The following is a 15,747-nucleotide window of genomic DNA, read 5'->3' on the forward strand; positions in this document are numbered from 1 at the left end:
TGAAATATTTATTTTTACGACTGAGTTTTCATTCCTATCACACAACAGCTCCGATGAGCACCTGGGACACAGGTATTACATGGGATTTAACGAGATTAAATTATTATCCTTCCTTAAAATTTTGCCAGAGCTACTGAAAAGACATCCACTTGTCCTCCAGGATCAGTGCCTGGGAGCCTTTTGCCAACAAGAAAGAGCATTTCTGAGAACAAAGCCACGCAGAGGGAGGCAGAGCAGAGAGGCGGCGAGAGAGACCCAAACCCGCAGTTCTGCAGGAGGAAACCCCAACCTGAGTCCAGCTCTGTCTGATGCCAGCACAAGTCCCGCTTCTCAGCTGTGTGGGTAAACAAGTATTTTCCAAGTCAGCGCTGACTGTTATTATTTGCTTTTAACTAATACGACCCTTTCATGTAAAAACTGGGGAGCCACAAAAAGACGGTTCCTTTGGCTTTATCCACAGTGTTAGGGTCGAAAGAGGATTAAAACATGAACAAAATGAAAAGTGCTGACACTGGTATGTGTACCGTGGACCCCCCTTATCTGCAGTTCCGCTCTGTGCGGGTTCGGTTACCTGTGGTCAACCGCAGCCTGCAAATACAAAGTGAAAAATTCTGGAAACAGTACGTGAATTTTAATTTGTGTGCTGTCTGAGTAGCATAATGAAACCTTGCACCACCCTGCTCTGTCCTGCCTGAGACAGGAGCCACCCTTTGTCCAGAGCATCCACTCTGTGTACTCTACCCACCTACCAGGCACTTAGTAGCCGTCTCTGTTATCAGACTGGCTGTCTCGGTCTCACAGGGCTTGTGTTCAAGGCACCCTTATTTTACTAACAATGGCCCCAAAGCACAAGAGTAGTGATGTTGGCAATTCAGACATGCCAAAGCAAAGACATAAAGTGTTTCCTTTAAGTACGAAAAAAGTGAGAGTTCTCAACTTCATGAGGAAAGACAAAAAGTCGTTTGCTGTGGTGCTGAGGTCTGGGGTAAGAACACATCTTCCCCCCATGGGACTGGAAAGGAGGAAAAAACTCCATGCTAGGTTTTGCTGTCACACTTCAAACGACGGAAGTTACGGCCACAGTGCACAGTAAGCGCTTACGTAAGACGGAAAAGGCATTACATTTGGGGTGGAAGACAGGAAGAGAAAGCGTGTTCCAACTGATCACAACATGTTGCCCTGGAAAGTATCGAGCCTGTATCAGCAAGAGGTCCCCTGCAATGAATGACACCGAGCCAGTGACTGCAAGCAAAGGATGGTTCTTCAGATACAGGAAGAGGCCTGGACTGAAAAATACCAAAGCTACGGGAGAGGCTGCGTGTGCCCGTGAAGAAGCAGCGGCCACGCTGCCGGCAGAGCTGCAGAAGTGGATTAGCTAGCGTTCAGGGCCGTCCTCAGTTTCAGGCACCTACTGGGGGTCTTGGAACATATCCCCTGCTGGTACGGGGCGCTACCATTTGCCCAACTGAAGCAGATGCCATATTGGTACTATAAATCCTACAAACTTCAAAATTTTAAGACATTATATTTACATACTTAGTGGAGAACATGAGTTTTCCATTATTAGCGACTCTAAACTTATAATTACCGAGAGTTAACTTCAAAGACCAAACTTCTTGCCAATGTTTCTAAAAGTCCAGGTGAAATGAATACAATATGTATCTTTCATTCTTAAAAATGTTGACGTGACACTTACTGAGCCCTCACCACACATGCCAGAAAGCACTGTCCGCGTGGTATATTTCACGGCCACCTCACTTCTGTGCAGTGTGTGCTATTACTATTATGTTACCGCTAGAATCTGCACCTTAACAGATAATAGGAGAGATTATAATGATGGAGCTAATAACAAGAGGAGGAGAGCTAAACATTTGTCAAGAGGGTAGGTCCCACACACTGTACTAAGTTTTTACAAGAAGGGTCCCATTTAATCCTCCCAATTAGCTTCTGAGTTAGGTACGAGTATCCCCATTCTACAGATGAGAAAACCAAGGCCTAGAGAATGACGTGCAGAGCCAAGACCTACCCTTCACCTCAGATCAGTCCACAGTTTGGAAAACAGCCCAGAGCACATCCCAATAAATGCCCTACTGTCATCCAAAGTGCACTGCAAGCTGCTTACTAAGAACCTCAAGTCGTCTACACTACCTTTGTTCTTGAGTTGCCAAGTGGTCTACTTTGCATTTTCCTCTTTACTTCCTCACCTCTAGAAGAGGTGCAGATGCACAGTAAAGGAAATGTGCAGTATTTATTCTAGCGCTGACACATAAAACAGAAACACTCAGCTACAAATTCCGTACTTTTCATCTTACACCCTGTTCCAAACCTGGGCAAACTTCAGATAACAAGAAATTTGGCTTCAAATTCGCATGCGTATCAACAGCTATTACTAAACTGTGAAGTCCTGTTGGAGGAAACCCTGTCCCTTCTGGTGGGGACATCTCGGGTCCTGGAAGATGCTTCTCCACAAGCTGTTGGATAGGAGACATCTAAAATGCACCTTTCAAAAACCACATTTTACACAAAACCCCATTTTTAGGCATCTTATTGTCAGAAGGAAGCATATGATTACATATAGTTTAGAAGTGTCAGATGGCACCAACAGCATGAATTAATCCCATGACACGAGGTTCAAAGTTGTATTCACCCACGTAAGTACAAAGCATGCACACACACAGTCACACACGGTCACACACCGTCACGTGCCCTCCAAGAGGAGGGTCCACTGAGGAATGCATCGATCGGGAGGTGATTTCGTCGCTGTGCAAACTTCACAGAGCCCACCCATGCAACCCGGGCTGGCCTAGCCCACCGCCCCTGGGCTACGCGGGACAGCCCCCTGCTCCTCAGCTCCAAGCCCGTGCTGCATGTTACTGCACCAACAGCATGAGATTAGATGTCCACAGCCATCCTTGTGTTCTGTGGGAGCGATGAAAACGGAAAGATAACTCCTTTCTGTTACTGAATACATTACCTGTTCCACCAAACCCCTCCAAAAAATCCTGTTTGTAACTAAACTGAATTTCTATCACAAGAGTGTGGGAGGGAAGAACATTTCCATCTCCATGATTTCCGAGCAGGGCCCAGAAATGTCCCAATCTCATCTCTCAGTAGTCTGATCATGTTGACCTTGAATGATACATGTCACCCTTGGACCCACAAACACCTTTGAGTCTGCCCAACCTCAGAGTCAGGTGCCTGCATAACAGAGAAAAAGCTCTAACTGGGTATTTTGCAAGACGGACTGAGATTCTCCGGGGCCCTATGCAGGTAATAGTTACTGCCTCTGTTCCTAACCTCTCTTGCAAGGAGTACCTAAGCATGTGGACGTGAATATAAGGACATGGAGGCCCCGACACCATCATTGTATCTAATCCGACAGAAGCATCCTGGACAGCCCACCCACCTCCGTGTGCGTGCAGAGCGTGGTACTCACTGGGGAAGTAAGCCATCTCTAATGAGAGCCAGAAGGTTGCTGTCCGCATCGACATTCGCCTCCTTCCTGCCGTCCCCAGCCTCCTGGTTCACCAGCAGGGACGTGGTTTCTGAGAGCAACCGCAAGCTGAAGAGTCTCCACTCCACTTGAAAAGAAAAGAATGCCGAGCACGTGACTGTGAGGAGACGGAGTGAAGACAGAACCTGTGCCTGCTGGGCCTCCGGCTGATGTGGCCACTTACCATTTGGACTTTGAACCAAGGAGACCAAGGGTGGCAGGATATAATCTACGACCTAAAAGAAAAGATGGTAAAGACTTGGTTCAAATCTCAATAAACACAAAAGTGGTAACAACCACTATCTGCTTTTTTCCCACGGACAGAATCACAAATCAAAGGGGGGGGGGGTGGAAATCAACAGCTAAATTTATCCTGGATTTCAAGTCTGCATGACATTTAATAAACCATCAAGCTGACTTAACTCTGAAAAAGTCCTCAGGTCAAAATGACATTATGATCATCAAAACAGTAATTAATCAAAACCTGTAGGGTTCATGAAAGATACTTCAGTATATAATGCAAAATCCAATTGGCATGGCTGGCATCAAACCACCAAATTAATGTATATAAGCTGGTGATCATCATTCGAGTTTCAGATAAACAACGATCAAAATGTTGGGGGAAAGGAGACATGTGATCCTCAGGGTTTGTCAAATACCTGAGAAGAACTATGACAAATTAATCTTAGTTATTTTTAGAAATAAATTCAAAAGACGTAAATCCACTTACAAACCACCTCTATGATTTACTAGTAATATCAGGCAGAGCACAACCAACTATGGCTTGAAACCTCCAAAAAAGCAAGTTTTCTCCCCAAATAAAAATGGACAATGAAGAAAGGACAAATCCCTTTTGCAGTCTAATTTTGATATCTATTATCTCATTTGATGAACTATTCGGGCAACAATAAACAAAATTCCTGTTGTTCACAACTAAACTTATTCCTAATCCTAAATGTATACTTGTCCCCTCCACACTGATGAACAGGCAGGAGAATGTTCACAGCCCAACACCGCCGCCTTGCTGTCCAAGCCAATGAAATGACGCCCTGCACTGGTAGAGCTCCCCACACCTCACCACCACATTCACAAGCCTCCTAAGCAAGAACACAGGACTACAACTGAGGGAGCTGCAAGGTACGGACTTGAGGAGGGAATTCTTACAGAAACCCAAAGACAAGAGGAGGGACAAAACAAGCACGTGAGAGAGAATACTAGACTCTGAAACTCAGCGTTACGGCAAACAGTAAACAGCCTGGCTCAGAGAACCAGCCGGATAAACACAAATTTCACACTAAAGGCTCATTTATCTCAGTTCATTTCATTAGGTTCGTTTCTGTACTGGTTTAGGTGAAGCAATTCTCTAACAATTTCCGATGTATTAGGATTAAGCACGTGAGAAAATGTGCTGATGTTGTTAGAGACCAGAATTTTCACAGAGGAGGAAGGGACACACAGCTATGGATCGGGGAAGGCAAGAGAGAACTGTTGGGGGGCGGGGGGAGGGTTAGGTTTGAAGACGCTGGTGTGAATTCAGGATTTCAAAATATGTGACATGCATGTACGTGCATGATATATAAGCATGCATGAGTGGGCTGTACACGTGTGTTCACGTGTGTGTATACATGCATAGATGTCCCAGTTATGTTTCCTGGAAGGGCCCGGAAGCTAAGACACCTCAGGGGGCAGATGCACACTTAGAGCCCTGCTTGTAGTCTCTAACGCCGTTTCCTAGCAAAGGGGTCCGGGGCGCCTCAGAGAAAGGACGCATTCCAGGGCCAGGCCAGAGTATCTCGTTGTGCCAGAAAGTAAAGAATAGCTCAAAAGAGTGTTGGGGTATGTCACAAGGACACACAAGCCAACGGGCCAAATCTGGTGTCATTTGAGCACAAGACGATAAAAACAGGAATCCGTGGTAGAATGTCGATAGACAGATGCCCACACACCAGTCCTTGGAACCTGCTGATCTGTTGCCTGACACAGTAAAGGGATTTTGCAGAAGTGATTAAGTTAAAGTTGTGGGATGAGGTGCCATCCTGGATTGTACAGGTGGGCCTGATGGAATAGCCCAATGTCCTCAATACGAAGGGGACAGGCGGGTCAGAGTCGGGGAAGGAGACAGGACAACAAAGCAGGAGTCGGAGTGGGAGAGTTGAGGAGGCTTTGCTGCCGGCTTTGAAGATGGAGGAAGGGGCCAGGAGCCAAGGAATGAAGGAAACAGCCTTCCCCCTCAGAGCCTCCAAAGAATGCACAGGTATGCTGACATCCTGATTTCAGCCCCAAAGACCCATTCTGTACTTCCGGCCTCCAGGACTGTAAGACAATAACTCTGCTGTTTCCAGGCACTGAATTTGTGGTCATTTGTCACAGGAGCTATAGGGAACACACGGAATGAACACACGTCTCTGGCAACGATCAACTGATAGGTAGACAGGTATGCTAATTCACAGCAGTTAACTTTGCGAAAACAAGCCTACATTTACCAACATCAGCAGCCACTGCCACAGTTTCCCCAAGTGGCTGGGCCAGCTTACACTCCCACCAGGAGTCTCTGAGAGTTCCATCTGTTCTGCATCCTCACCGACCCTGAGTATGAGCTCAGAAATTTGGATTACTTAAAGTTAAACCACTCAGTATTCATTAGCCTCCATCCTTTAGTTTAAAAACTCACAAAAGGACAGGCTCTTCATAAAAATGACTTAGCTTATTCTTCTAAGTTGGAGAAACTGAAATGTATTTTAGGCGACTTATGTATATTATTACCAGAATTTTCTAATAAAAAATCACCTTTACTTTTCCATTTCCTAGTATAACCACGAATGGAACCCATTCTCTGTCCCAATCAAATTATTATCGTATTTCTAACTTCTCTGTAGGCCACACCAATCGTTTCAAACTCTGAAGCTCTGAAGAGTCTAAACTCTGGGGGAAAAAGAATCTCAGTTAAGCACTTGGGCTCAGCAAGAATTAAATGCATGTAACCACTTCCATATAATCAAGTTTCGATCAGCGACCTTGAACATGGGCTGTGCTAACATTCCAAACAACATTATGCTCCTGGGGGTGCTGAATCCTCCACTTCCTGTATTCCAGCCATGATCAAGAAGTGGTAATTACAGGGTTTCCCATGAGTTACTGCACTAACAAATACTTTCATGAAGCCCAGGAGTTGCCACGACACCGCTCCTATCATAATACACACTACAGCTTCAATGACTATTCCCATAGCATTTCGTGATTAGAAAATAAACTATTAAATGTCTATTTAAATGTAAGTACAGATGTTTGTAACTGCTGGGTCACAAAAAATTATCATCGGGCTATTGCTCATTAGACAAGAGTCAATAAGCAACACTTACGCAAATACTATCTCACTAGCAGACTGAGAAATCATCACTCAGAAAGTGACCACAGTAAACAGGGCTCCTGCTGATAGTGGGTACTACTGAATTAACTCTCTCAATGCAAACAATTTAAAAAATGCCAGATAAAATAGAAAAGAACAAAATCTTAAAAATACTTAAGGTGCAAAAAGACAATGAGGAAATTTACAGACCAATTTCTGAATGAAAGCCTCAACCAGAGAGTGGAGCAGAACTCAGCTCTCAGAATGAGTGTTTGTGTCCAATTAATTTAGCACCATGCATTGGCTGTGCCCTGGAGGCGCTTCCCAATGATACAAACATCGTCCTCCAGGAGGGCCCACTAGGGCGAGAGACGGGGGTCTGAGTGCAGGTCGAGGGTGAGTCTCCCATACTGAGCTGAGCACAGAGGAGCGGGGATCACACCCTCAGAGTAAAGGAACCAGATCTAGTCACCAACCCCTCCACATACACTCACATTCCTGGGAAACGCTGAGAAGGCTGCCCTGGGAAGCTACGATCTCAGACTATAGTCACAGGGATTTACAAAATGGGTACCAATGACCTTGGTCTAAGGCAGCCCTGACTAATGGAGCCCCAGATGAACACGAAGCCTCTTGGGGGAGGAAACAGGCACACCAGGCTTCAGGGAATGCCTGTGACCAACAAGCAGTGAATACTAGTAAGGTCTCAAAGAACACACGCCAATTTGGACGGGAGCAAGTTGCAACAGACATTGCAGTCTTTTGGTATTGGAGTTATTGTTCCTAGTGTAAAACACCAAAATCCTTCAAACGTGAATGAACACACCACACACTAGGAAATACATACAGGGAGCAGAAAATTATAAAAAGCCATATAGTAGACTGAAAAAAACAGACATGCAGAATTTCTACTGATAACAAAACCTCTACACATGAAAAACAACTCAATGGCTATATTTAGCACCAAACTAGAGGACAGCAGAGACAGAAACAGAATCATCCAGAATAAAAACAAAATTATCCAGAATATAATCCCGAGTGAGATGAAAGACGGGACGTATAGGAAATATAGTGAAAAAGTTCAATGCACCTGTCATCTGAGCTGCTGAGGGTGACAAAGAAGAATAAGCAGAGAGAAAGCTGAGAATCTTCCAGAAACTAAGAAAAAAGACAATCCACAGACTCGAGAGGCACAGAGAATCCTGTGCAGAATAAATGAAAGGTTACAGTGAGTTAAATCCCACTGCGTCTACAGCAAACCAAAGACCCTCCCCATTCACCTTTCCAAAAACTCCTTAAAGGGACAGAAAACACACAACAGACCACCAGCTCAACTCTCAACGGCGACAACTCAGAACACAGGGTAATGAAGTAACATCTCCACAACACTAAGCAATGACAAAAATAACTGCTAGCCTAGAATTTAATACCCAAAGTCTCCCTCAGGAAACAATGACTTTATCAAGGAGTTTGCCACTGGCACTCCCAAGCAAAGAAAACCAGGGAAGAAACTGACTGGCTCTTTGATAAAGTTAATAAAATTAAAAATAACCTCTAGTTAGACTATAAGAAAAGATTTTAAAAAGAACAATAAATGGCAAACATTTTAAAGGAGATATTAGATTAAAAAGACACTAAAAACAGATAGCAAGAAAACATTATGAACTTCTTTATGCTAATTGATTTTTTAATTAGATTAAAAATATCAAAAAAAAAAGACCTGAATAAGCACGTCATAAAAGAGTGTTCCCAAATGCTCAAGAAACATTTGAAAAACTACTCAGCCTCATTCATAGTCCGTATCACACAAAAATGTAAAACTATGCTGAAATATTGCTACGTAAGCATCCATTAGAAAGAGTGAAGTAACAGGAGTTGGGAAGGATGAGGTCAGACGCTGTGCTGCCGGGGTCGATGTCACCTGGCCCCACCTCTTTGGAAAACACTAAGGTAGTCTGTGCACAAGCTGAGTTTACGTATGGCCTGTAACCACTGATTCCGTTCCTAAGTGTGCACCCTGAGAGTAATGCACGCGTAAGTACAGCAAAACACATAGGCGAGAACATGCACAGCCATATTTGTAAAGGCCAAAAACTAGAAACACCCTAACGTTGATCAAAAGTAAGTAAATCGCGATGTACGCATATACTAGGACTCAGATCTCTGCAGTATGCAGACTTCCCAAGTACATGAAAAGGTATATTTTCAATGGCTGCCAGAACTGACCGTAGAGCAATAGTCTTTCAGTAGAACAGGGTACTGTATTATCGCTTCAAAAGCCGACAATGTGATCTTGATAAATTCTTCCGATGCCACCAGTCCTAAAAAGACAGTTAATCATTACAAGTGTTTATTTACATGTTTAAAACCACAATGTCAAAGTACCTCAATCACAGATGCAAAATGTCCCATCATCCACTCACCTATGGCTCCTTCTATGTTAGTGTCTCCCGAGTCCACCGATTTAATATGACTCTAAAAAATAAAAACATCCGTAAATGGAGATTTCACACTAACTCTGAAACAAGACATAGGTATTGTTTTGCCCCAAAACCTCCTACCATGCTTAATGAAATAACTCATGAAAGGCGTTAAATATTGTACTTCACACATATTATGAACACTATATTCATAGTTTTAAAATATGATCCTATGAAACAATATATATACATCATAAACTATCATCATTTTAAACACACAAATCACTATCGATAAGATTTAATGTTGGAATAAATTCAATAGCAATATAAGCCCAGAAAGGACAGCCTGCAAGAGTGAAGGTAATCCAACCGACATGATACATAGCCAGTTCCGTAACAGCCACACTCGGTCACGCCCTTGGACGTTACTGAGAACGGCCCCTCACCAGGCGAAGCGGTCGTCTCAGAGGAAGGTCAGGTCTGAGTCTCCAGGAGCGCCAACCGCATCCTGATGCAGGCCTTTAGTTCAAGGCTGGTCTTCAAATTTACCACTGTTCCCAGTCCCTCCAAGATGCCTCTGACCCCAACCCAACTCCCTTTTCCCACACACCACACTCACACCTCCTTGAGGGATGACCCCCAACACTGTTTGAAAGGCAGGACGGGGCAGCTCCGATGTGAGCTCCCTGGGTGGCCTTCCCGTCCCCGGGCGGGTGAGTATCCCAGACAGAAGAGGCGCTTGTAAGCATGACCTGAACGCAGCACTGACTGCCAGCCTGCTCTGGGCAGAGCACTGGGCTAGCCATGGGCAGAGGCACTGCCCCGGAGTTCTTGCCCCAGCTCCAAAACAACACGCGTGTCATATGTGGTATGGGGTAACAAATAGCAAATAAAATATAGGATGACCTGGGAATAAGAAAATAAGCAAGCAATTAGCTTGGAGTGGAAAACGAGTCAGCCACAGTCCAGAGGTTTTTCTTAAAATATTTGGTGAATATAAAAGAATATATATAACATAATGTATACAAAAGAACACATATATAGATTTTTTGTTTGTTTGTTTTAAAAAACAAAGAAAATCCTGAAACCCACCAATCAGGTAAAGAAAACTAAGCCACCCCCAATTCTTTGCATGAGCGTCCCCCACCCTACCTGCCTGTCGTTCCTCTGGAGATAACCGTGATCACAAATTTATCATTTTCCTGACATTTTAAAATAGTTTCACCACGCACACATTCTTCCCTGAGTAGTCTGTTGTTTGTTTGGGTATTCTTGAACTTTACTGACTATCAAACTTTATGTGGTTCACACAAATGGGACAATATGCAACCATTAAAATATGAGGAAAAACTAAGGTGTAGGAAAATACTTACAATACAACATAAAATGGAAACAAGACAATGCAAATATACACATACACAGCATAGTCTCAACCATATGTACCAATATATGCCATGTGTAAATATATTATACGTATAAAAAGCTTTTCTACACGCAACTACATATATGAATAAAACTACAAGGAAACAAAAGTACGTTGGCAATGGGTGTCTTTGAGTGTAGAGTAATGGATGATTTTATTTCCTTCAAATTGCACTGTAATTTTCTATATTTTCCTTTAAAAGCATACATTTTGTGATTTCAATAAATAAGCACAATTGCCTGTAAAGTAAGAGAAAGTCTTAAAATAAGACACACGCTCTTTGGAAACCGAAAATATGGAGCACTTTGAACTCCCCTTTTTCAGTCCATAACTGAACAAACTAAAAAGACTAAGAAAGAAGTAACGTAGCAAATTTACAAAGCCACGTAAACGTTCCATGATAATTTGGGTAAAATAATTTCACAAAATTTTAAGATGAGAACCTAATTTTTGCTTAATAACTCTGAAGTTGATGCTGAATTAAAAATTCTTAGACAAGTCTTTTGACTCGAATCTACACAAGTGTCTACGGATTACTAAGAAAGATAAGACCGAACATGTTTACATCATGATCTCCCCTGTTTAATTCTTAAAAGAATATGTAGATAACACACAAACACAGACATGAACACAAACTTTGAGGAGGAAATCACAGGAACCCACTCGCAGAGCCTCCCTTGGGGGAGAGGAAATGCCGAGGTTGGGTGGTGTGTTTTCCCTGCTCATTCTCCGCCTTTCTGAACTGGTGGAATTTTCTAACGTGTATTAACTTGTTTCCTTTTTCACGTCAATCAGGGTTATCTAGAGGGTGAAACTATAGGCTTCTCTTAACTTACTTTCTTCCTTATACTTCCCGTTTGATTTTCTAAAACCCCTAATGTTTCATTGATTTACCAACATTAACATCCTGATGTATTTCATCTTCTCCGTTTTTAGTGTAATAGGAATCAGTGAGGGAGAACGAAGACAGAGTAGGAGGCACTGGAGACACAAGGAGAGAAAGGGACGCATGAGTGGTCATCTGGATGAGCCTGCAGGGATGGAAAGAGGGAAATGTCCTGGGTGCACCAGTCTGCAGACGGGGTGCACTGGGAGGAGCAGTTACGAATTCCAAGTGACACCAGTTACCTGCACGGTGTTCATCTCTAGCCATATTTAGCCACTCAAAGCAGGGGCAGGGCAGGCAGAGAATTAAATCAAAGCAGGATTAGGCTCTGCCAGAGGAGGGCGATGGAGGAAAAGACAAGAATTGGAGTTACAGGGGAACACCAGGCAGTGAAAGCGGCTGGCACGCTAAGGAACGCTGAGCGGAGTGAAGGCAAAATGCAGTTGTCGGGCCTTAAGAGGGCAGGGTGGTGCATGGAACGTAGTAAGGCCCATCTGAGTCTCCGAGGGATGGAAGGACTGGTGGAGATGGACAGCAGAGGAGGCGAGTTGAAAATCTGGGCTGGCGGCCAGACAGGGTGATGCTGAAAAGAAGTTCGCGGGCACAGGCAGCTGTGGGAGGGAAGACAAGCTCATGGGGAGAGAGGGGGTCGAGGATCTGAGAGCTGAGGTGTTGGAAGGACCCTCCGTAGGGTCATCTGATTCTCCAAGAAGAGGAACAGGAGCCGCATGGACAGACTGACAGTGATCCCAAGGAAGAAAGATTTTGAGGAACGTGGGGCAATGGCCCAGAAATCGGTAGATGATCACAGCGCAGCGGGTAACACAGGCTATCATGTTCTGACGGCGCAAGCTTCAAAGCTGGGAGTTCTAGCAGAGGAGCTGAAAGGATGGGCACCCACCCCGCAGATGGGCTCGCTGCGTGAGGGAGTGCAGGGAAGAACATGGCCCCCCTAAAGCGAAAATGGAAGGCTGTGCCTCGGGGGCAGGCCCGTGCCATTCGGGGTCCCACAGAACTACTGCGATGAAGCTGAAAATTAGGTCCTAGAGCAAATTTGGCTATGTAAACTCAAGGCTTACAGAACAAGGAGAAAAATTCAACGAGAACACTTATGTGGCAATGAATAATTATATAGCATATTTTTTTAAATATAAAGAGTGCACTCTCTCTGCCTTATTTACTACAAGTGAAGTCAAAAATCAATCAACAAAGCAACACACTTAAAATGAAAATCTGCAGAGGGCAGGAAGTGTGTCTTTTCTTTTCATAACCATCTCAGTGCCCGGAGGAAGTAAAGATTCGTGAGCAATGGAGATTACAATTATATTCTTATATGAAAATCCATTAGAATAATTTTATCATTTCTGTCATTCCTCTTTTATTTGAAAATTTGAATTGTGATGCCTTTTTGTAGAAAACCATAACCACACATAACCATCACACTTTTATAAACTAATGAGGCCAGAACTTAAGAACAAACACAAAAAAAGTTCTCTTCCTCGGCTCATTAATCAAGAGCATTTTCAAAAGACACAAGAAACACAGCGAACACTAGGTTAACACACATCATGAGTTCCTGAACACATTTCCTCACTGTCATTGCTTCCCACTCCCCAGCCCAATTCAGTGGAGGCCGCAAACACGACCGTATTTACCGCAGAAGTGCTCATCGCACTTGCGCAGATGCCCGACTGCTGAAAGTACCTGCAGATCCTTTATTTTACTGGAGAGGAAAACAGGTATGAGGACACCCTGCCTCTGCCAATGAGAAGTGACAACAACAATTACCAGCTGTGTACTCGTCTCCTGCCTGGACCCACTGGAAGCTCCATAATGGTTTATGGGTACCCTGCCATCTTGTTTCCAAATACCAGCCTCTTTAAAATATAAAAAGACCACAATTTCCTTTTTCTTGGGGGAACGGGTGGGAAGTTAAGTCTATACTCATGCCTCCATATATAAGAAGTATCCTGAATTTTTCTACCTAAAAAATAAAAGATGTCTACAGGTCAAAGAGGCAAACCATGCTCTGGTGCCAGTGTAGAAACGGAAGCCCATGAGAAGCACGACTTCAAAGCTCCCCACCCACTAGCCTGCTCCATCAGGACACTTCTAACGAGCGGAGATCACGCCAACCTTGCCTGCTGTCTCCACGCCCACCTGGGGCAGGCCAGCAGCTCCTGCAGACTGCTTGACCAGAGGCTCAGGAAGTTCTCGGCAGCAAGTTACTGCCACTGGATAGAGCTGCTAAAGGTGGACCAAACGTGAATCCTTCAAATGAAGACATATTTTTAAAATATAAAAAGACAATAGACCTGCCATAGTACAGTAGCAACTGAAGAGATAAATCTTGAAAAGCACAGAAATGTCCTTTACGTCCAGATACACCAACAAGGCCTCCCAAACAGCAGTCTGCGTGTGAATGGCACGTGCCACTGGGACAGAGATGCACTGGGCCCTGGGCGGTGTCACGAGGCCATCCTACGGACCGCTCCACAGAACATGCATAGCTGTGCTGCCCAGAGCAAACCGGAAACAAAACCTCCCCAACAAGCCCTCAGGAAACTTGTGTTTAAGCAAAATTAAAAAGAATTCCATGAAAGCATAAAACTCAAGAGGCTGTAACTGGCTAATCTGCTGCGAATTTCTAAGAGGATGCAGAATGTTGGAGAGCTGACTGCGCCTCCCGGCATCAGCAGGGCACCACCGATTCGAATGGTATCTTTGGTGCCTTCTGGATGGATTGCAAATCAACTCATAGAAGCAACATCCAACCCTCAACAGTTCATAATAACATGCATAAGAAGTGTGGACAACTAAACGCAGGTCCTTAATTTCAGTCAATACTTCTCTCCCTGTTACTAGTATTTCATCAGCCGTCAACACTGAGTATGAGAAAAATGAACACACAGCTAGGGCCAAATAACGGATGTGATAAGAAAAACAACACAGCATTCTGGGACTGGCCATGATTCCAACTAGGAAAAACATGTGAACAGGGCTAAAAGGCCTTCTCCACTGTATTTGCCGAAACTCCCTCTACTTGAGTGACATTGTAAGGAAAAAAAAAATGATAAAAATGTTCCCACATCATAATTATCTTTGAACCGGGTCAGGTATTTTCCATTCCCTAACTGGGCCTGCGGGAGGAAGTCTCCGCAGCACACCCCTCGGGCCTCACAGAGCACACCCACGCCCGGGGCACAGTGAGGGGCCCTTCCCCCCTGCGGCCTCCCTGCTCATCTCTGAATCACAGGGAGCAGAGAGTTCTCCCTAAAACTCAGATGTGTGATTCCTGAATGTCCACAAAGGCCTACCTTTTTGTTGGAGACACTTAGTAGTTCCTTGAAGACCCCAAATGTACTCAGTAAACATAGGCACAGGAAAGTACTCCGCGTGAGAAAAACATAAGAGAGTGAACACAGGACCATTCTACCTGCCCCAAGCAAACCCGTGCCAGAACACTCCACGGTGGGCTCCACGAGCAAATGTACTATTCTCAGGCACTGATACGTCGTGCAATGGAACTACAAATACAGCACTCGGTCATGCTAAAATGACACCCGTTGTGTACCGAAAAGCAGATTGAAAAGCAAATTAAAGACGGTAGTAAACAAAATTCTAATAATTTGCAAACTCGTGAGTGTGTAACAAAGATTCGGTGCTTTGTAGAATCTGGATGCGAGGCACTGGGATGACACAGACCCGAGACCAAGCGCGCAAGGACGCCCACCGCGCTGCCCGAGCACGCGCGACTTGCAGCCGGTGCCCAGCGCTCACCCTGGGTATTTCGGAACAGCACTGCTCGCCCCACGACGAACCTTCTAAAGAACCACGTCCCAACTTGTGGGTGGCTGATCACTTTTTTTATTCCAAAATAACAGTAACACTGAGAAGCTTCCTTCATTCTAACTAGATACCTCTGCGGCATTTTGAAAATCTCAGTTCAGTGTTTATTATAAGCATCGAAGTGAGACTGGAGATGCTGCGTGACAAATGCCTTCCCTTTGAGTAGCTCCCCGTGTTATCAGTGACATACGCTGTAACTGAGCCAGGCAAGGGGGAAAGGGGGCATAATGCACGAGCCTCCATGTGAACAAAAAGACGATGCCTTGTGAGCAGAAGCTGGAATGAAAGACAGCACAATGATTTGTCTTTCACTGTTGTTACCCATCTCAC

General features: G+C 44.4%; 1 protein-coding gene across 4 annotated transcripts in view; it reads right to left on the reverse strand.

Moving 5' to 3' along the window:
* The window catches only part of ULK4 (unc-51 like kinase 4), a 303,339-nt gene that overhangs the window by 188,126 nt on the left and 99,466 nt on the right, over positions 1-15,747 (reverse strand). For all 4 annotated transcript variants that reach the window (XM_053929211.2, XM_024565949.4, XM_053929210.2 and 1 more), the window contains 4 exons: positions 9,263-9,314; positions 9,066-9,160; positions 3,678-3,729; positions 3,437-3,581 (listed from right to left, as the gene is read on the reverse strand). In XM_053929211.2, the coding sequence (XP_053785186.1) occupies positions 3,437-3,581; positions 3,678-3,729; positions 9,066-9,160; positions 9,263-9,314 (344 nt within the window). The remainder of the gene's footprint in view (positions 1-3,436; positions 3,582-3,677; positions 3,730-9,065; positions 9,161-9,262; positions 9,315-15,747) is intronic.

The sequence above is a fragment of the Desmodus rotundus genome, chromosome 8 (genome assembly GCF_022682495.2).
Source record: "Desmodus rotundus isolate HL8 chromosome 8, HLdesRot8A.1, whole genome shotgun sequence".
NCBI lineage: Eukaryota > Metazoa > Chordata > Mammalia > Chiroptera > Phyllostomidae > Desmodus > Desmodus rotundus.